The 22,834-nt window shown below is 47.5% G+C and overlaps 1 protein-coding gene across 2 annotated transcripts in view; it reads left to right on the forward strand.

The window, feature by feature from the left end:
- LOC127932103 (rho GTPase-activating protein 40-like) overlaps positions 1 to 22,834 on the forward strand; it is a 35,720-nt gene that overhangs the window by 5,605 nt on the left and 7,281 nt on the right. Inside the window, exons 1-10 of one of the 2 annotated variants that reach the window (XM_052526473.1) lie at positions 3,571 to 5,010; positions 7,856 to 8,082; positions 15,887 to 16,143; positions 17,426 to 17,612; positions 17,990 to 18,150; positions 18,853 to 19,018; positions 19,263 to 19,354; positions 19,457 to 19,534; positions 19,680 to 19,839; positions 22,447 to 22,529. In XM_052526473.1, the coding sequence (XP_052382433.1) occupies positions 4,853 to 5,010; positions 7,856 to 8,082; positions 15,887 to 16,143; positions 17,426 to 17,612; positions 17,990 to 18,150; positions 18,853 to 19,018; positions 19,263 to 19,354; positions 19,457 to 19,534; positions 19,680 to 19,839; positions 22,447 to 22,529 (1,569 nt within the window). In that variant the 5' untranslated portion in view covers positions 3,571 to 4,852. Of the gene's footprint in view, positions 1 to 3,570; positions 5,011 to 7,855; positions 8,083 to 15,886; positions 16,144 to 17,425; positions 17,613 to 17,989; positions 18,151 to 18,852; positions 19,019 to 19,262; positions 19,355 to 19,456; positions 19,535 to 19,679; positions 19,840 to 22,446; positions 22,530 to 22,834 lie in introns of those variants that run through there. The other variant, XM_052526474.1, reaches the window with a different exon arrangement.

A 22,834-nucleotide genomic window follows, 5' to 3' on the forward strand; every position in this document is an offset into this window, starting at 1 on the left:
ATACAGGGGTACTGGTATAGAGTCAATGTGGAGGCTATATACCGGGTGTACTGGTACAGAGTCAATGTGGAGGCTATATAAAGGGGTACTGGTACAGAGTCAATGTGGAGGCTATATACAGGGGTACTGGTACAGAGTCAATGTGGAGGCTATATACAGGGGTACTGGTACAGAGTCAATGTGGAGGCTATATAAAGGGGTACTGGTACAGAGTCAATGTGGAGGCTATATAAAGGGGTACTGGTACAGAGTCAATGTGGAGGCTATATACAGGGGTACTGGTACAGAGTCAATGTGGAGGCTATATACAGGGGTACTGGTACAGAGTCAATGTGGAGGCTATATAAAGGGGTACTGGTACAGAGTCAATGTGGAGGCTATATACAGGGGTACTGGTACAGAGTCAATGTGGAGGCTATATACCGGGTGTACTGGTACAGAGTCAATGTGGAGGCTATATACAGGGGTACTGGTACAGAGTCAATGTGGAGGCTATATACAGGGGTACTGGTACAGAGTCAATGTGGAGGCTATATAAAGGGGTACTGGTACAGAGTCAATGTGGAGGCTATATAAAGGGGTACTGGTACAGAGTCAATGTGGAGGCTATATAAAGGGGGTACTGGTACAGAGTCAATGTGGAGGCTATATAAAGGGGTACTGGTACAGAGTCAATGTGGAGGCTATATACAGGGGTACTGGTACAGAGTCAATGTGGAGGCTATATACCGGGTGTACTGGTACAGAGTCAATGTGGAGGCTATATACAGGGGGTACTGGTACAGAGTCAATGTGGAGGCTATATACAGGGGTACTGGTACAGAGTCAATGTGGAGGCTATATAAAGGGGTACTGGTACAGAGTCAATGTGGAGGCTATATACAGGGGGTACTGGTACAGAGTCAATGTGGAGGCTATATACAGGGGTACTGGTACAGAGTCAATGTGGAGGCTATATACAGGGGTACCGGTACAGAGTCAATGTGGAGGCTATATACAGGGGGTACTGGTACAGAGTCAATGTGGAGGCTATATAAAGGGGTACTGGTACAGAGTCAATGTGGAGGCTATATACAGGGGTACTGGTACAGAGTCAATGTGGAGGCTATATACAGGGGTACTGGTACAGAGTCAATGTGGAGGTTATATACAGGGGGTACCAGTACAGAGTCAATGTGGAGGCTATATACAGGGGTACTGGTACAGAGTCAATGTGGAGGCTATATACAGGGGTACTGGTACAGAGTCAATGTGGAGGCTATATACAGGGGTACTGGTACAGAGTCAATGTGGAGGCTATATACAGGGGGTACTGGTACAGAGTCAATGTGGAGGCTATATACAGGGGTACTGGTACAGAGTCAATGTGGAGGCTATATACAGGGGTACTGGTACAGAGTCAATGTGGAGGCTATATACAGGGGTACTGGTACAGAGTCAATGTGGAGGCTATATACAGGGGTACTGGTACAGAGTCAATATGAAGGCTATATACAGGGGTACCAGTACAGAGTCAATGTGGAGGCTATATACAGGGGGTACTGGTACAGAGTCAATGTGGAGGCTATATACAGGGGTACTGGTACAGAGTCAATGTGGAGGCTATATACAGGGGGTACTGGTACAGAGTCAATGTGGAGGCTATATACAGGGGTACTGGTATAGAGTCAATGTGGAGGCTATATACCGGGTGTACTGGTACAGAGTCAATGTGGAGGCTATATAAAGGGGTACTGGTACAGAGTCAATGTGGAGGCTATATACAGGGGTACTGGTACAGAGTCAATGTGGAGGCTATATACAGGGGTACTGGTACAGAGTCAATGTGGAGGCTATATAAAGGGGTACTGGTACAGAGTCAATGTGGAGGCTATATAAAGGGGTACTGGTACAGAGTCAATGTGGAGGCTATATACAGGGGTACTGGTACAGAGTCAATGTGGAGGCTATATACAGGGGTACTGGTACAGAGTCAATGTGGAGGCTATATAAAGGGGTACTGGTACAGAGTCAATGTGGAGGCTATATACAGGGGTACTGGTACAGAGTCAATGTGGAGGCTATATACCGGGTGTACTGGTACAGAGTCAATGTGGAGGCTATATACAGGGGTACTGGTACAGAGTCAATGTGGAGGCTATATACAGGGGTACTGGTACAGAGTCAATGTGGAGGCTATATAAAGGGGTACTGGTACAGAGTCAATGTGGAGGCTATATAAAGGGGTACTGGTACAGAGTCAATGTGGAGGCTATATAAAGGGGTACTGGTACAGAGTCAATGTGGAGGCTATATAAAGGGGGTACTGGTACAGAGTCAATGTGGAGGCTATATACAGGGGTACTGGTACAGAGTCAATGTGGAGGCTATATACCGGGTGTACTGGTACAGAGTCAATGTGGAGGCTATATACAGGGGTACTGGTACAGAGTCAATGTGGAGGCTATATACAGGGGTACTGGTACAGAGTCAATGTGGAGGCTATATAAAGGGGTACTGGTACAGAGTCAATGTGGAGGCTATATACAGGGGTACTGGTACAGAGTCAATGTGGAGGCTATATACAGGGGGTACCGGTACAGAGTCAATGTGGAGGCTATATACAGGGGTACCGGTACAGAGTCAATGTGGAGGCTATATACAGGGGTACTGGTACAGAGTCAATGTGGAGGCTATATAAAGGGGTACTGGTACAGAGTCAATGTGGAGGCTATATACAGGGGTACTGGTACAGAGTCAATGTGGAGGCTATATACCGGGTGTACTGGTACAGAGTCAATGTGGAGGCTATATACAGGGGTACTGGTACAGAGTCAACGTGGAGGCTATATACAGGGGTACTGGTACAGAGTCAATGTGGAGGCTATATAAAGGGGTACTGGTACAGAGTCAATGTGGAGGCTATATACAGGGGTACCGGTACAGAGTCAATGTGGAGGCTATATACAGGGGTACTGGTACAGAGTCAATGTGGAGGCTATATACCGGGTGTACTGGTACAGAGTCAATGTGGAGGCTATATACAGGGGTACTGGTACAGAGTCAATGTGGAGGCTATATACAGGGGTACTGGTACAGAGTCAATGTGGAGGCTATATAAAGGGGGTACTGGTACAGAGTCAATGTGGAGGCTATATACAGGGGTACCGGTACAGAGTCAATGTGGAGGCTATATACAGGGGTACTGGTATAGAGTCAATGTGGAGGCTATATACAGGGGTACCGGTACAGAGTCAATGTGGAGGCTATATACAGGGGTACTGGTATAGAGTCAATGTGGAGGCTATATACAGGGGTACCGGTATAGAGTCAATGTGGAGGCTATATACAGGGGTACCGGTACAGAGTCAATGTGGAGGCTATATACAGGGGTACTGGTATAGAGTCAATGTGGAGGCTATATACAGGGGTACTGGTATAGAGTCAATGTGGAGGCTATATACAGGGGTACCAGTACAGAGTCAATGTGGAGGCTATATACAGGGGTACTGGTACAGAGTCAATGTGGAGGCTATATACAGGGGGTACCGGTACAGAGTCAATGTGGAGGCTATATACAGGGGTACTGGTATAGAGTCAATGTGGAGGCTATATACAGGGGGTACCGGTACAGAGTCAATGTGGAGGCTATATACAGGGGGTACTGGTACAGAGTCAATGTGGAGGCTATATACAGGGGGTACTGGTACAGAGTCAATGTGGAGGCTATATACAGGGGGTACTGGTACAGAGTCAATGTGGAGGCTATATACAGGGGGTACTGGTACAGAGTCAATGTGGAGGCTATATACAGGGGGTACTGGTATAGAGTCAATGTGGAGGCTATATAAAAGGGGTACTGGTACTGAGTCAATGTGCAGACTATATACAGGGGTACCGGTGGAGGCTATATACAGGGGGTACTGGAGGCTATATACAGGGGGTACCGGTACAGAGTCAATGTGGAGGCTATATACAGGGGGTACCGGTACTGAGTCAATGTGGAGACTATATACAGGGGGTACTGGTACAGAGTCAATGTGGAGGCTATATACAGGGGGAACAGAATCAATGTGTCAATGTGCGGGGGCACCGGTGTCGAGGTAATTGAGGTAATTATGTACATGTAGGTAGAGTTATTAAAGTGGCTATGCATAGATAATAACAGTGGAGCAGCAGCGTGGCAGAGAGAACAGTCTATGACTCGGGTGGCTGGAGTCTTTGACAATTTTTAGGGCCTTCATCTGACACCGCCTGATGTAGAGGTCCTGGATGGCAGGAAGCTTGGCCCCGGTGATGTATTGGGCCATACGCACTACCCTCTGTAGAGCCTTGTGGTCAAAGGCCGAGCAGTTGCCATTACCAGGCAGTGATGCAACCCGTCAAGATGCTCTCGACGGTGCAGCTGTAAAACCTTTTGAGGATCTCAGGACCCATGCCATGCCAGTATATGTAGTCTTCTGAGCTCTTGCAGTGGCAGAATAGAGGGTTCGAGTCTAGGGACCACCCATAAGTAAATACATGTGTAATACACTAATGTGTATTAGTGTTGCTAATCCTCTCCAGTCAGGTGGGTTGTGGAGGCCAGATCTAGGATTTAACCAGAGACCAGGATTACAGGGTGTGTCCTCGGAGTAAGGGGACAACTTGGTGTTGATGACTAGCCACCATCACACACACACACTGCATTCCTTCATCCGTCACCTCACACAAACACAACATTCCTTCATCCGTCACCTTGCATACATGTACACAGGGTGCACTCTGCGGTTAAAAGCCCTCGAGCACTAGAATCTTATTTTTGACTAGAGAGAGTGGAAAACAAAAGAGAGCTACTTAAGGACTCGTAAAAGCCCTGAAGCACTGATTGAGAATGGGAAACAGAGAGGAGGTAATGTGCAGGCTCGCTCCTATCTCCAGCACCACCAGCCGTTTTCTACCTCACACGCGGCTGAACAGGCTGAAGCTCCCAACCACCCACAGCTCCTTCAGTAAGCTGGGATCCAAATCAACCTCCCACGTTGCCGACAGGTATGTAGGTCCAGTGGACTGGACTATATGATTCTGGATCTGCTGACTACTGACTTAGGGGAAGGCTCTTCACTTGAGATCACAGGCTTCACTCAGACTAGAGTAAATCATGAGAGATTTGTGTGACTTTTTGAGTTATGCAACCCTTATACATACTGTATGCCCAACTCTATGGCACAGTACTGTCTCACTATCAATACGGGTTAATCCATCAACAGGAGTTTCCTTATGGTTGACTGACTGTGGAAGCAGGTTTTGCTGAGCCTATTTTGTCTGTAGGACTTAGTTCTGTGGGGCATGCGTGTCAATGCTCCAGATGTTGTGTGATTTATGAGGCTTGATTCTGTTCTTGTGATTTTATCTGGAAGGCTATGTGACCATTAAATACCATAAAATACAACACATTTGTTTTGATATTATATGTTCTGTTTGTGTTCTATAGCAGTTGTTTTATGTGTTCTATAGCAGTTGTTTTATGTGTTCTATAACAGTTGTTTTATGTGTTCTATAACAGTTGTTTTATGTGTTCTATAGCAGTTGTTTTATGTGTTCTATAACAGTTGTTGTATGTGTTCCAAAACAGTTGTTTTATGTGTTCTATAACAGTTGTTTTATGTGTTCTATAACAGTTGTTGTATGTGTTCCAAAACAGTTGTTTTATGTGTTCTATAACAGTTGTTTTATGTGTTCTATAACAGTTGTTTTATGTGTTCTATAACAGTTGTTTTATGTGTTCTATAACAGTTGTTTTATGTCTTCTATAACAGTTGTTTTATGTCTTCTATAACAGTTGTTTTATGTGTTCTATAGCAGTTGTTTTATGTGTTCTATAACAGTTGTTGTATGTGTTCCAAAACAGTTGTTTTATGTGTTCTATAACAGTTGTTTTATGTGTTCTATAACAGTTGTTTTATGTGTTCTATAACAGTTGTTTTATGTGTTCTATAGCAGTTGTTTTATGTGTTCCAAAACAGTTGTTTTATGTGTTCTATAACAGTTGTTTTATGTGTTCTATAACAGTTGTTTTATGTGTTCTATAACAGTTGTTTTATGTGTTCTATAGCAGTTGTTTTATGTGTTCTATAACAGTTGTTTTATGTGTTCTATAACAGTTGTTTCATGTCTTCTATAACAGTTGTTTTATGTGTTCTATAGCAGTTGTTGTATGAGCCTGTTCTGATATCAAGGGATTATCTGTTTATTTCCACATTGTTTTAATGAGCTTTTTAAACAGGTCACAGAAATAGTAAATACCGGTCAGTCACCCTGCCCTGTAGAGGCCTCGGCTGGACCCGTTTAGCATGTCAAGGGGCTGAGTAGATGGTTTTATCAATGGTCATTGACTAGGCTATCAAGAGGAGAAGTAGGACCATTTCCACCTCACTATAACTGATTACAAACAAAACTACAGGAAACTACAGTAGAAACGGTGAACAAAACTACAGGAAACTACAGTAGAAACGGTGAACAAAACTACAGAAAACTACAGTAGAAACGGTGAACAAAACGACAGAAAACTACAGTAGAAACGGTGAACAAAACTACAGGAAACTACAGTAGAAACGGTGAACAAAACTACAGGAAACTACAGTAGAAACGGTGAACAAAACTACAGGAAACTACAGTAGAAACGGTGAACAAAACGACAGAAAACTACAGTAGAAACGGTGAACAAAACTGCAGGAAACTACAGTAGAAACGGTGAACAAAACTACAGGAAACTACAGTAAACGGTGTTACAAAACTACAGGAAACTACAGTAGAAACGGTGAACAAAACTACAGGAAACTACAGTAAACGGTGTTACAAAACTACAGGAAACTACAGTAAACTGTGTTACAAAACTACAGGAAGCTACAGTACAAACTGTGAAAGGAAATCACAAAGAGACATTGTGAGAGGAAATCACAAAGAGACATTGTGAGAGGAAATCAGACTAGCTGTTTTGGTATTTGGACCCAAGTCAAAACTAACAGAACATGGATATGAAGGCACTTCAGACTGTCATTTCATCGTCTGAAAAGCTCTACACATGAACAGCAGACTGGAACAACTGGCACAATTATTAGTCAAGGGATGTAACTCTGAATTTTTATTATTTTTTATTTTATTTCACCTTTATTTAACCAGGTAAACTAGTTGAGAACAAGTTCTCATTTACAACTGCGACCTGCAAAGCAGTTCGCCACATTCAACAACACAGAGTTACACATGGAATAAACAAACATACAGTCAATAACACAATAGAAAAAGTCTATATACAGCGTGTGCAAATGAGGTAGGATAAGGGAGGTAAGGCAATAAATAGGCCATAGTGGCGAAGTAATTACAATAGAGCAATTAAAACACTGGAATGGTAGATGTGCAGAAGATGAATGTGCAAGTAGAGATACTGGGATACTGAATCCTTAGATTATTAGGAAATTAGGTTATAACATTTTCTATGGAACTTGTCAAGGCGTTCATTATGTCAACAGTGTGTTGAATATTATGCAATCACAATCAATGGATTATTTTAATCTCATTTAGATTATTTTTTTAAAACCGGGAGAAATTTGGGTGGAAACAGCGCCACAGTGACATCTACTGGCCACACACATTATCACGTCCCCGGGCCAGTATTATTGAGAACAATGGAAACTGGAGTCTTTGTGTCCATCCAGTCCACGCTCTCCCTCAGCCTCCCTGAGGCCCTGCCTCCTTCCCTCCCTCCCTCCCTTGCATCCCTCCTCCAGCTTTTGTCTCTCCATCTCTGTGGAATCTGGATCCCTCGTCTCTCTATTATTCTCCCGTCTCCGTTTATCTTGGATGTTTTGTTGTTTCTTCCTGTCTATCTGGTTGTCAGGAGCCCCAGTTCCTCCGAGATGAACAGTGAGCCCTGGGCCAGGCCAAGATACCAGGACCAAGCTGCAGCTGAACATTCTACAGCATCCCACCAGGAACAACAACAGCACCCTGACAAACTGTGTCTGGACTCCTTCTGGAGCGAGGTGGAGGCGATACGTAGCCAGGGAAGCGGATACACTGACCTTGACACTGACAGCGCCAGACGAGACTCCAGACACTCTGAAGGTAAAAACAGAGACAGAGGAGTTGTGTGTAAGTCAGTCGATTACCTGCATGAGTCTATTGTCTTAATGTAAACAGAGAGATTTGGTTGTTATTGGGTTGCCTGACGTTTTTTGGAGAGTTGTGTTGCGTTGAACCATGTGTGTGTGTGTGTGTGTGTGTGTGTGTGTGTGTGTGTGTGTGTGTGTGTGTGTGTGTGTGTGTGTGTGTGTGTGTGTGTGTGTGTGTGTGTGTGTGTGTGTGTGTGTGTGTGTGTGTGTGTGTGTGTGTGTGTGTGTGTGTGTGTGTGTGTGTGTGTGTGTGTGTGTGTGTGTGTGTGTGTGTGTGTGTGTGTGTGTGTGTGTGCTGTATAGAACCGCAATGTTACAATGTACTTTCCCTCTATTATATGCATATAACTGCAGGTAACAGTATAATGTGAACAGTCACATGCATGTGCAAAAGTACACACACACACACACACACACACACACACACACACACACACACACACACACACACACACACACACACACACACACACACACACACACACACACACACACACACACACACACACACACACACACACACACACACACACACACACACACACACACACACACACACGCACACATTCAGCAGTATGTAAAGCAGGGTTCTCCCCAAATAATGTAAGAGCTGTACTGCCCCAGCTTCTAGACTGAGCTGTACTGCCCCAGTTTGTAGACTGAGCTGTACTGCCCCAGCTTCTAGACTGAGCTGTACTGCCCCAGTTTGTAGACTGAGCTGTACTGCCCCAGCTTCTAGACTGAGCTGTACTGCCCCAGTTTGTAGACTGAGCTGTACTGCCCCAGCTTCTAGACTGAGCTGTACTGCCCCAGCTTCTAGACTGAGCTGTACTGCCCCAGTTTGTAGACTGAGCTGTACTGCCCCAGCTTCTAGACTGAGCTGTACTGCCGCAGTTTGTAGACTGAGCTGTACTGCCCCAGCTTGTAGACTGAGCTGTACTGCCCCAGCTTGTAGACTGAGCTGTACTGCCCCACCTTGTAGACTGAGCTGTACTGCCCCACCTTGTAGACTGAGCTGTACTGCCCCAGCTTGTAGACTGAGCTGTACTGCCCCACCTTGTAGACTGAGCTGCGCTGCCCAACCTTGTAGACTGAGCTGTGCTGCTCCAGCTTGTAGACTGAGCTGCACTTCCCCACCTTGTAAACTGAGCTGCACTGTCCCACCTTGTAGACTGAGCTGTACCTCCCCACCTTGTAGACTGAGCTGTACTGCCCCACCTTGTAGACTGAGCTGCACCTCCCCACCTTGTAGACTGAGCTGTACTGCCCCAGCTTGTAGACTGAGCTGCGCTGCCCAACCTTGTAGACTGAGCTGCACTGCCCTACCTTGTAAACTGAGCTGCACTGTCCCACCTTGTAAACTGAGCTGCACTGCCCCACCTTGTAGACTGAGCTGTACTGCCCCACCTTGTAGACTGAGCTGTACTGCCCCACCTTGTAGACTGAGCTGCACCTCCCCACCTTGTAGACTGAGCTGTACTGCCCCAGCTTGTAGACTGAGCTGCGCTGCCCAACCTTGTAGACTGAGCTGCACTGCCCTACCTTGTAAACTGAGCTGCACTGTCCCACCTTGTAGACTGAGCTGTACTGCCCCACCTTGTAGACTGAGCTGCAACTCCCCCCTTGTAGACTGAGCTGTACTGCCCCAGCTTGTAGACTGAGCTGTACTGCCCCAGCTTGTAGACTGAGCTGTACTGCCCCACCTTGTAGACTGAGCTGCACTGCCCCACCTTGTAGACTGAGCTGCACTGCCCCAGCTTGTAGACTGAGCTGCACTGCCCCAGCTTGTAGACTGAGCTGCACTGCCCCACCTTGTAGACTGAGCTGCACCTCCCCAGCTTGTAGACTGAGCTGCACTGCTCCAGCTTGTAGACTGAGCTGCACTGCTCCAGCTTGTAGACTGAGCTGCACTGCCCCACCTTGTAGACTGAGCTGTACTACCCCACCTTGTAGACTGAGCTGCACTGCCTCAGCTTGTAGACTGAGCTGCACTGCCCCACCTTGTAGACTGAGCTGCACCTCCCCACCTTGTAGACTGAGCTGTACTGCCCCAGCTTGTAGACTGAGCTGCACCTCCCCACCTTGTAGACTGAGCTGTACTGCCCCAGCTTGTAGACTGAGCTGCACCTCCCCACCTTGTAGACTGAGCTGTACTGCCCCAGCTTGTAGACTGAGCTGCACTGCCCCAACTTGTAGACTGAGCTGCACTGCCCAACCTTGTAGACTGAGCTGCACTGCCCCAGCTTGTAGACTGAGCTGTACTGCCCAACCTTGTAGACTGAGCTGTACTGCCCCAGCTTGTAGACTGAGCTGCACTGCCCCACCTTGTAGACTGAGCTGTACTGCCCCACCTTGTAGACTGAGCTGTACTGCCCCACCTTGTAGACTGAGCTGTACTGCCCCACCTTGTAGACTGAGCTGCACCGCCCCACCTTGTAGACTGAGCTGCACTGCCCCACCTTGTAGACTGAGCTGTACTGCCCCACCTTGTAGACTGAGCTGCACTGCCCCACCTTGTAGACTGAGCTGCACTGCCCCACCTTGTAGACTGAGCTGTACTGCCCCACCTTGTAGACTGAGCTGTACTGCCCCACCTTGTAGACTGAGCTGCACCTCCCCACCTTGTAGACTGAGCTGTACTGCCCTACCTTGTAGACTGAGCTGCACCTCCCCACCTTGTAGACTGAGCTGTACTGCCCCAGCTTGTAGACTGAGCTGTACTGCCCCAGCTTGTAGACTGAGCTGCACCTCCCCACCTTGTAGACTGAGCTGTACTGCCCCACCTTGTAGACTGAGCTGTACTGCCCCACCTTGTAGACTGAGCTGCACTGACCCACCTTGTAGACTGAGCTGTACTGCCCCACCTTGTAGACTGAGCTGTAATGCCCCACCTTGTAGACTGAGCTGCACCTCCCCACCTTGTAGACTGAGCTGTACTGCCCCACCTTGTAGACTGAGCTGCACCTCCCCACCTTGTAGACTGAGCTGCACTACCCCACCTTGTAGACTGAGCTGTACTGCTCCACCTTGTAGACTGAGCTGCACTGCCCCAGCTTGTAGACTGAGCTGCACTGCCCAACCTTGTAGACTGAGCTGCACTACCCCACCTTGTAGACTGAGCTGCGCTGCCCAACCTTGTAGACTGAGCTGCACTGCCCCACCTTGTAGACTGAGCTGCACTACCCCACCTTGTAGACTGAGCTGCACTGCCCCACCTTGTAGACTGAGCTGTACTGCCCCACCTTGTAGACTGAGCTGCACTGCCCCACCTTGTAGACTGAGCTGTACTGCCCCACCTTGTAGACTGAGCTGTACTGCCCCACCTTGTAGACTGAGCTGCACCTCCCCACCTTGTAGACTGAGCTGCACTGCCCCACCTTGTAGACTGAGCTGTACTGCCCCAGCTTGTAGACTGAGCTGTACTGCCCCAGCTTGTAGACTGAGCTGCACTGCCCCAGCTTGTAGACTGAGCTGTACTGCCCCAGCTTGTAGACTGAGCTGTACTGCCCCAGCTTGTAGACTGAGCTGTACTGCCCCAGCTTGTAGACTGAGCTGTACTGCCCCAGCTTGTAGACTGAGCTGCACTGCCCCAGCTTGTAGACTGAGCTGTACTGCCCCAGCTTGTAGACTGAGCTGTACTGCCCCAGCTTGTAGACTGAGCTGTACTGCCCCAGCTTGTAGACTGAGCTGTACTGCCCCAGCTTGTAGACTGAGCTGTACTGCCCCAGCTTGTAGACTGAGCTGTACTGCCCCAGCTTGTAGACTGAGCTGTACTGCCCCAGCTTGTAGACTGAGCTGTACTGCCCCAGCTTGTAGACTGAGCTGTACTGCCCCAGCTTGTAGACTGAGCTGTACTGCCCCAGCTTGTAGACTGAGCTGTACTGCCCCAGCTTGTAGACTGAGCTGTACTGCCCCAGTTTGTAGACTGAGCTGTACTGCCCCAGCTTGTAGACTGAGCTGTTCTGCCCCAGCTTGTCAACTGAGCTGTACTGCCCCACCTTGTAGACTGAGCTGTACTGCCCCACCTTGTAGACTGAGCTGTTCTGCCCCAGCTTGTCAACTGAGCTGTACTGCCCCACCTTGTAGACTGAGCTGTACTGCCCCACCTTGTAGACTGAGCTGTACTGCCCCACCTTGTAGACTGAGCTGTACTGCCCCACCTTGTAGACTGAGCTGTACTGCCCCAGCTTGTAGACTGAGCTGTACTGCCCCAGCTTGTAGACTGAGCTGTACTGCCCCAGCTTGTAGACTGAGCTGTACTGCCCCAGCTTGTAGACTGAGCTGTACTGCCCCAGCTTGTAGACTGAGCTGTACTGCCCCAGCTTGTAGACTGAGCTGTACTGCCCCAGTTTGTAGACTGAGCTGTACTGCCCCAGCTTGTAGACTGAGCTGTTCTGCCCCAGCTTGTCAGCTGAGCTGTACTGCCCCACCTTGTAGACTGAGCTGTACTGCCCCACCTTGTAGACTGAGCTGCACTGCCTCAGCTTGTAGACTGAGCTGCACTGCCCCACCTTGTAGACTGAGCTGCACCTCCCCACCTTGTAGACTGAGCTGTACTGCCCCAGCTTGTAGACTGAGCTGCACCTCCCCCACCTTGTAGACTGAGCTGTACTGCCCCAGCTTGTAGACTGAGCTGCACCTCCCCACCTTGTAGACTGAGCTGTACTGCCCCAGCTTGTAGACTAGCTGCACTCCCCAACTTGTAGACTGAGCTGCACTGCCCAACCTTGTAGACTGAGCTGCACTGCCCCAGCTTGTAGACTAGCTGTACTGCCCAACCTTGTAGACTGAGCTGTACTGCCCCAGCTTGTACTGAGCTGCACTGCCCCACCTTGTAGACTGAGCTGCACTGCCCCACCTTGTAGACTGAGCTGTACTGCCCCACCTTGAAGACTGAACTGCACTGCCCCACCTTGTAGACTGAGCTGCACTGCCCCACCTTGTAGACTGAGCTGCACTGCCCCACCTTGTAGACTGAGCTGTACTGCCCCAGCTTGTAGACTGAGCTGCACTACCCCACCTTGTAGACTGAGCTGCACTGCCCCACCTTGTAGACTGAGCTGTACTGCCCCACCTTGTAGACTGAGCTGTACTGCCCCACCTTGTAGACTGAGCTGCACCTCCCCACCTTGTAGACTGAGCTGTACTGCCCTACCTTGTAGACTGAGCTGCACCTCCCCACCTTGTAGACTGAGCTGTACTGCCCCAGCTTGTAGACTGAGCTGTACTGCCCCAGCTTGTAGACTGAGCTGCACCTCCCCACCTTGTAGACTGAGCTGTACTGCCCCACCTTGTAGACTGAGCTGTACTGCCCCACCTTGTAGACTGAGCTGCACTGACCCACCTTGTAGACTGAGCTGTACTGCCCCACCTTGTAGACCGAGCTGTAATGCCCCACCTTGTAGACTGAGCTGCACCTCCCCACCTTGTAGACTGAGCTGTACTGCCCCACCTTGTAGACTGAGCTGCACCTCCCACCTTGTAGACTGAGCTGCACTACCCCACCTTGTAGACTGAGCTGTACTGCTCCACCTTGTAGACTGAGCTGCACTGCCCCAGCTTGTAGACTGAGCTGCACTGCCCAACCTTGTAGACTGAGCTGCACTACCCCACCTTGTAGACTGAGCTGCGCTGCCCAACCTTGTAGACTGAGCTGCACTGCCCCACCTTGTAGACTGAGCTGCACTACCCCACCTTGTAGACTGAGCTGCACCTCCCCACCTTGTAGACTGAGCTGTACTGCCCCAGCTTGTAGACTGAGCTGCACCTCCCCACCTTGTAGACTGAGCTGTACTGCCCCAGCTTGTAGACTGAGCTGCACCTCCCCACCTTGTAGACTGAGCTGTACTGCCCCAGCTTGTAGACTGAGCTGCACTGCCCCAATTGTAGACTGAGCTGCACTGCCCAACCTTGTAGACTGAGCTGCACTGCCCCAGCTTGTAGACTGAGCTGTACTGCCCAACCTTGAGACTGGCTGTACTGCCCCAGCTTGTAGACTGAGCTGCACTGCCCCACCTTGTAGACTGAGCTGCACTGCCCCACCTTGTAGACTGAGCTGTACTGCCCCACCTTGAAGACTGAACTGCACTGCCCCACCTTGTAGACTGAGCTGCACTGCCCCACCTTGTAGACTGAGCTGTACTGCCCCAGCTTGTAGACTGAGCTGCACTACCCCACCTTGTAGACTGAGCTGCACTGCCCCACCTTGTAGACTGAGCTGTACTGCCCCACCTTGTAGACTGAGCTGTACTTTTACCTTGTAGACTGAGCTGCACCTCCCCACCTTGTAGACTGAGCTGTACTGCCCTACCTTGTAGACTGAGCTGCACCTCCCACCTTGTAGACTGAGCTGTACTGCCCCAGCTTGTAGACTGAGCTGTACTGCCCCAGCTTGTAGACTGAGCTGCACCTCCCCACCTTGTAGACTGAGCTGTACTGCCCCACCTTGTAGACTGAGCTGTACTGCCCCACCTTGTAGACTGAGCTGCACTGACCCACCTTGTAGACTGAGCTGTACTGCCCCACCTTGTAGACCCCGCTGTAATGCCCCACCTTGTAGACTGAGCTGTAATGCCCCACCTTGTAGACTGAGCTGCACCTCCCACCTTGTGACTGAGCTGTACTGCCCCACCTTGTAGACTGAGCTGCACCTCCCCACCTTGTAGACTGAGCTGCACTACCCCACCTTGTAGACTGAGCTGTACTGCTCCACCTTGTAGACTGAGCTGCACTGCCCCAGCTTGTAGACTGAGCTGCACTGCCCAACCTTGTAGACTGAGCTGCACTACCCCACCTTGTAGACTGAGCTGCGCTGCCCCACCTTGTAGACTGAGCTGCACTGCCCCACCTTGTAGACTGAGCTGCACTACCCCACCTTGTAGACTGAGCTGCACTGCCCCACCTTGTAGACTGAGCTGTACTGCCCCAGCTTGTAGACTGAGCTGTTCTGCCCCAGCTTGTCAACTGAGCTGTACTGCCCCACCTTGTAGACTGAGCTGTACTGCCCCACCTTGTAGACTGAGCTGTACTGCCCCACCTTGTAGACTGAGCTGCGCCACTATGTAAAATAAATCAAATATACAGTACCAGTCAAAAGTTTGGACACACCTACTCATTCAAGGGTTTTACTTTTATTTGTACTATTTTCTACATTGTATAATTAATAGTGAAGACATCTAAACTATGAAATTACACATATGGAATCATGTAGTAACTAAAAAAGTGTTAAACAAATCAAATAAATAAAACCCCTTGAATGAGTAGGTGTGTCCAAACATTTGACTGTTACTGTATATACAATATATATATATTTCACACACACACACACACACACACACACACACACACACACACACACACACACACACACACACACACACACACACACACACACACACACACACACACACACACACACACACACACACACTGTGAATTACAGGAATTGCTCTTGTCTGGCCCTCATAACTATGGTCCATGTTATGTTGACCATTGAAAAATGAAATTACCAGGATAATTCTCGGAAAAATAGGAAAATATTTAAATATGAATTCTTTTAAATGTATTAATTCAATCACAGTGTCTGCTAGTTTATTGGTTATTCTTGAAGGTGTTAAATCTCCCGGCTCTCCCCCTAGAATGACTCATCAGCAGCACCTTGGTCAAATATCCTGGGGAGAACTCTGTACCGTCTCTGTGATGAAGCCATTATGTCATGACTAATAAGGGTTTATTTAATAGTTGTATTGTTGATCCAGAGGGGGAGCAGGAGGAGCGGTGGCTGCAGGATGCCGGTCTCTCCACTCTGATCAGGCAGCAGAAACCAGACAGAGACAGGGACACTGAGGACCAGGATGTTGACCAGGCCATACTGCTGTCCACTCTGACCCGTACGCAGGCCGCTGCCGTCCAGAGGAGACTGGACTCCTACACACTGTCCCTGAGGAAGAGGAGCAAACACCCGCCACGTGACGTCAGGGACGTCTTCAGCTCATCACCCTCCTCTATTGCTCAGGTCAGACTGACCCACTGACACAATGTTTAGTACTGTCTTATTGTCAGACCGACATAATGTTAGTACTGTCTTACTGTCAGACTGACTGCTGACACAATGTTAGTACTGTCTTACTGTCAGACTGACTGCTGACACAATGTTAGTACTGTCTTACTGTCAGACTGACTGCTGACACAATGTTAGTACTGTCTTACTGTCAGACTGACTGCTGACACAATGTTTAGTACTGTCTTACTGTCAGACTGACTGCTGACACAATGTTAGTACTGTCTTACTGTCAGACTGACTGCTGACACAATGTTTAGTACTGTCTTACTGTCAGACTGACTGCTGACACAATGTTAGTACTGTCTTACTGTCAGACTGACTGCTGACACAATGTTAGTACTGTCTTACTGTCAGACTGACACAATGTTAGTACTGTCTTACTGTCAGACTGACACATTGTTAGTAGTCTCTTACTGTCAGACTGACACAATGTTAGTACTGTCTTACTGTCAGACTGACTGCTGACACAATGTTAGTACTGTCTTACTGTCAGACTGACACAATGTTAGTACTGTCTTACTGTCAGACTGACACATTGTTAGTAGTCTCTTACTGTCAGACTGACACATTGTTAGTACTGTCTTACTGTCAGACTGACACAATGTTAGTACTGTCTTACTGTCAGACTGACACAATGTTAGTAGTCTCTTACTGTCAGACTGACACATTGTTAGTACTGTCTTACTGTCAGACTGACACATTGCTTTCAGGCTTTTGTTCTATGGTTTTACACCAGCTGAGTCAAGTACACATCCAATGAAAGGTTTACTCTAGACCACACAGAGTACATCTCCCAGAGTCCCTTTGGTTTAAATAATAGCCTTCACTGTATTCCTTCCTGTATTCTCACTGATGCCGGAGTTCTACAAAGACAGTTGACCTATCAGAATAAAGGGAAATCACATGGAAAGGCCATTCTTTGTCGTCTGAGCTCCTGAGATGGAGTAAAATAGGTGTTTCTCTGATCCTATCAGCTGTTTAACACTAGAAAACAATTCTTCTCTCCGTGCTTCCATTCAGTCATCAGACACCATGAAGTGACACTGTAAAGAGACTAACTGTTACTGTACTCGAGCTCGTCCTACCTCTGTCGGTAGACATGTTTACTTGCTCTTTGGGTTCTAGGATGTGTTACTGCAAAAGCACTTTGCGACAAACTGCCCATGTTAAAAAGGGCTTTGTCAATCAATGTGATAGATTGGTTTACATGTTTCCTTCTCTTCTCTCCACTCAGACACCTCTACCGGAGTGTCAAGACTCTGAGCCTACAGAGACTAAATCATCTCTACCGGAGTGTCAAGACTCTGAGCCTACAGAGACGAAATCATCTCTACCGGAGTGTCAAGACTCTGAGCCTACAGAACCTAAATCATCTGTACCAGACGAGAGTATGGAGACCATCAACAAGACACCACTACAAGGTACCAGCTATCTACATCTTTACCCCATATGTACCTGACAGTATAGCAATGCAAATAGTCTGGGTATCCATTTGACTAGATGTTCAGGAGTCTTATGGCTTGGGGGTAGAAGCTGTTTAGAAGCCTTCTGGACCTAGACTTGGATGGTTGGAGTCGTTGACAATTTTTAGGGCCTTCCTCTGACACCGCCTGGTGTAGAGGTCCTGGATGGCAGGAAGCTTGGCCCCGATGATGTACCGGCCTGATCACCTTTGGGGTCAGCATTAATGAGCGAACATTTAATTGTGTTTTACTACCTCAGACCTACATTATGCTAGCCGTTATGACTGTTATGAGGCACACTATCATTAACACATCAACCTGATTTTGTTTGTCAGAGGTCAGCTTGGACCAGCAGAAGAAGCATGGAGGTGCCCCAAAAGAGGAGATTTTCATCACAGACGTGGCCTACTGCGAACAGGCGGCCATCTTGTTAAAACAGGCTAAGCTGCCTCAGATAAAGAACAGCTGCAAGAGGAAGGAGGACGGCACACTTCCTGTAAGAGTCTCTCTCTCTCACTCGGTACACATGCAATGCGTGGAACACATCATCTTAGGCATTAAAACAGAAAGGGGAGGGGGAGAGGGGGGGGAGTGGGGGAGAGGGGGAGGGGGAGGGAGAGGGGAGAGGGGGAGGGGGGAGAGGGGAGAGGGGAGGGGGAGAGGGGAGAGGGGGAGAGGGGGAGAGAAAGAGAGGGGGAGAGAAAGAGAGGTAGGAATAGAGATGACGTGTATCCATTGCTAAGTCTCTCTGTCTCTGTCTTTGTCTCTCTCTCTGTCTTTGTCTCTCTCTCTCTCTCTCTGTCTCTGTCTTTGTCTCTCTCTCTCTCTCTCTCTCTCTCTCTCTCTCTCTCTCTCTCTCTCTCTCTCTCTCTCTCTCTCTCTCTCTCTCTCTATCTGTCTCTGTCTTTGTCTCTGTCTCTCTCTCTCTCTCTCTCTCTCTCTCTCTCTCTCTCTCCCTCTCTCTCTCTCTCTCTCTGTCTCTGTGTTTGTCTCTCTCTCTCTCTCTCTCTCTCTCTCTCTCTCTCTCTCTCTCTCTCTCTCTCTCTTTTTCTCTCTCTCTCTCTCTCTCTCTCTCTCTCTCTCTCTCTCTCTCTCTCTCTCTCTCTCTCTCTCTCTCTCTCTCTCTCTCTCTCTCTCTCTCTCTCTCTCTCTCTCTCTCTCTCTCTCTCTCTCTGTCTCCCTTCCCCTCCCCCCACAGAGGGTGATCTGCCCCCAGTGTCGTCTGGGTGTAACTCGTATCCAGGACTTGTCCAACCAGGACATGAAAAAGGTACGTCAGCTGGCCCTGATCGACATGACAGCGCTCTGTGACCTGCTGGAGCTCGATGTCAAACGACACAAGACCTGCAAGAGGAAGATCCCAGGTATGTGAACTCTCTAACACAACTTACACACACACACAAACTGCGAGCCCAGTGTGTGTGGCCTTGCATGCTCCTCCTGCCTCTGCAGCCTAATGCATGTGTCAAGCCCTGGGAGATGTGAAAAGAGTACAGAAGTTGACAGCAATACTAACCTTTCCTCTCTTTGTCTCTCTCTCTCTCTCTCTCTCTCTCTCTCTCTCTCTCTCTCTCTCTCTCTCTCTCTATTTCTCTATTTCGTTCACAGAGGGTGCCCTGTTTGGGGTTTCACTGGCCACCCTGTTGGAGAATGACCAGAAAGTCAAACCCACTGCTACCACTCCTCTCATCCTGCAAGCGGTAAGCTAAACATAATACCGACTTCTAGTATCTATCTTGAAAACCAAGAGCATGATGTCCCGCATGTCTGCTTCTGTTCTTATCTGTATGTATCTTCTACAGCTGCTGTGGTTCCTGGAGAAGAGGGGAGTTGACTCAGAGGGTATTCTGCGGGTTTCAGGCTCTCAGTCCAGAATCAAGGTGAGATATTTTCCAATCACTTGTTTCTAATTAGAAAATAGTATATGCACATCCAATAAGTTGCAGGGTACAAACAACATACAGTCATGAAAGAAAGATACCTGTACACTGTTCAACAATGTTGTCTGTTTCTCCCTGTGCTCAGAAGCTGCAGCAGGACCTGGAACAGAACTTCTACTCTGGAGGGTTCATCTGGGACGAGGTCAGTCCTAACGATGTTGCTGCCCTGTTGAAGAAGTTTATCAGAGAACTACCATCTCCACTTCTCACCGCGGAGCACCTCAACACCTTCAGTGCTACCAGGGGTGGGTCTGCACACAGACAATCACCTATCTATATATTTAGACCTGCAAAGATAAAACCTTTAATGTGTCTCTATAGTCCAGCGTTTTGGATATGAGATCAAATGTTTTATATGAGGTGACAGTGTTAAATGTCACCTTTTATTGAGGGTGTTTTCATACATATCTGTTATACCATTTAGAAATGAAAGCACTTTATGTATCTAGTCCCCCCATTTCAAGGTGTCATTAGTATTTGGACAAATGTATTTATCGTGTATAAGATACGTATGAAAACACCCTCAAATAAAAGGTGACATTCTGTATTGTCATATAAATCATCTCAAAGTATAGAGCCACATTGAAAGTTTTAGCTTCACTGTCCAAATATAAATATGTCAGGAGAGTGTATATAGTCATGACTTAGTCTGAGTGTATATAGTCATGACTTAGTCTGAGTGTATATAGTCATGACTTAGTCTGAGTGTATATAGTCATGACTTAGTCTGAGTGTATATAGTCATGATTTAGTCTGAGTGTATATAGTCATGACTTAGTCTGAGTGTATATAGTCATGACTTAGTCTGAGTGTATATAGTCATGACTTAGTCTGAGTGTATATAGTCATGACTTAGTCTGAGTGTATATAGTCATTACTTAGTCTGAGTCAGTCATGTATCTAAGCATTTCACACACACACACACACACACACACACACACACACACACACACACACACACACACACACACACACACACACACACACACACACACACACACACAGTTTAGTTTTACAATCCTTGTGGGGAGCAAACAATTTATTCCCTAAACCCTAACCCTAACCCCTAACCCCTAACCCCTAAACCTAACCCGAACCCCTAAACTTAACCCTAACCCTAACCCCTAACCCTTAAACCAAACCCTAACCCCTAACCCCTAACCCCTAACCCCTAACCCTAACCCTAACCCCTAACCACTAAACCTAACCCTAACCCTAACCCTAAACCCTAAACTTAACCCTAACCCCTAACCCTTAACCATAACGCCTAACCCTAACCTTAACCCCTAACCATAATCCCTAACCTTAACCCCTAACCCTAACCTTAACCCCTAATCCTAATATTAACCCCTAACCATAACCTTAACCCCTAACCGTAAACCCTAACCGTAACCCCTAACCTTGACCCCTAACCCTAACCTTAACCCCTAACCCTAAACTTAACCCCTAACCCTAACCCCTAAACCTAACCATAACCCCTAACCCTAACTTCTAACCCTAACTTCTAACCCTAACTTCTAACCCTAAACCTAACCCTAACTTCCAACCCTAACTTCTAAACCTAACCCTAACTTCTAACCCTAAACCTAACCCTAACTTCTAACCCTAACTTCTAACCCTAAACCTAACCCTAACTTCTAACCCTAAACCTAACTTCTAACCCTAAACCTAACCCTAACTTCTAACCCTAAACCTAACCCCTGAGCCTAAAATGTCCCGACAAATTGTCCTTGTTTTACTATCCTTGTGAGGACTTCTGGTACCCACAAAAACACACACACACACACACACACACACACACACACACACACACACACACACACACACACACACATCTCCTATGACTGCCCAGTCACACAGCCATGCATGCTGTACAGATCTAAGTCTAGGTCTCCTTACTGTATCGGCAGCAGAACGCAGTGCTAATCTTTTATGTTTTATTTTTTTTATTTTACCTTTATTTAACCAGGCAAGTCAGTTAAGAACATATTCTTATTTTCAATGATGGCCTGGGAACAGTGGGTTAACTGCCTGTTCAGGGGCAGAATGACAGATTTGTACCTTGTCAGCTCGGGGGTTTGAACTCGCAACCTTCCGGTTACTAGTCCAACGCTCTAACCACTAGGCTACGCTACTAGGCTACGCTGCCGCCCCGTATGTCTATACTATTTAGAGGTCTAATGAAGATAAACAACACGATAGCCTTTAAGCTGCTCGTCTGAATCTGCTATTGTCACGCCCTGACCTTAGAGATCCTTTTTATGTCTCTATTTGGTTTGGTCAGGGTGTGATTTGGGGTGGTGTTCTATTATTTGTATTTCTATGTTTTGGCCGGGTAGGGTTCTCAATCAGGGACAGCTGTCGTTGTCTCTGATTGGAAACCATACGTAGGTAGCCCTTTTTCCCACCTATCTTTGTGGGAAGTTGACTTTGTTTATGGCGCATAGCCTTTAGCTTCATGGTTTGTTTTGTAGTGTTTATTGTTTTTGTTCGGGATCTTTTCTAATAAAAAGAATATGTACGCTCACCACGCCGCACCTTGGTCCTCTTCAGTCAACGGCCGTGACAGCTATACTATTAATAATGCCACTTCCTGTACAGTTTTAATGCCATTAAATAAATGACAGAATGATTCAAGTAATAAGTAGCTTGTGGTGTGAATATGAAACTTTAGACACATCTTCTTCACATTAGATTGATGATGAATCATTTGAAACCTAATGGCTTCCTGTCAGAGTCATTCATCTCCACAGATCAGATTATGGTTGGGCCAATGGAAATTAAATGAGTGTGTGTTGATCCTTCATACCCCTGTTGTCTGTTCTGTCTTCCCCCTTCCTCCTGCTCTACAGACATCCCTGAGCTGAAACAGAAGCTACACGTTCTGAACCTCCTCATCCTCCTACTGCCTGAACCCAACAGGAACACACTCAAGGTATTCTGTGAGACTCCAAATGATTCCATGACCATGACGTAACCAGATGGCTATAGCGATGCACTTTAAATCTCCACTTCTTCTCTATAATGTATTACATCTCAAACCTCCACACGTACATCTTGTAGGTGATGCATTAATGAGTCATATATCTCTTATATAATATAATGTGTCAACTCCTCCACGTATAGTAGGAGGTAATGGCATGAGAGGGCACTTTCAGCACCTTGATGAGATGTTCTACTCCTATGTAACTAGCTTGAACTCTTGTTCACGTATGCGGAATAAATAATCGTGACTACTTG

Source organism: Oncorhynchus keta, chromosome 10, assembly GCF_023373465.1.
Source record: "Oncorhynchus keta strain PuntledgeMale-10-30-2019 chromosome 10, Oket_V2, whole genome shotgun sequence".
In the NCBI taxonomy this organism is placed as follows: domain Eukaryota; kingdom Metazoa; phylum Chordata; class Actinopteri; order Salmoniformes; family Salmonidae; genus Oncorhynchus; species Oncorhynchus keta.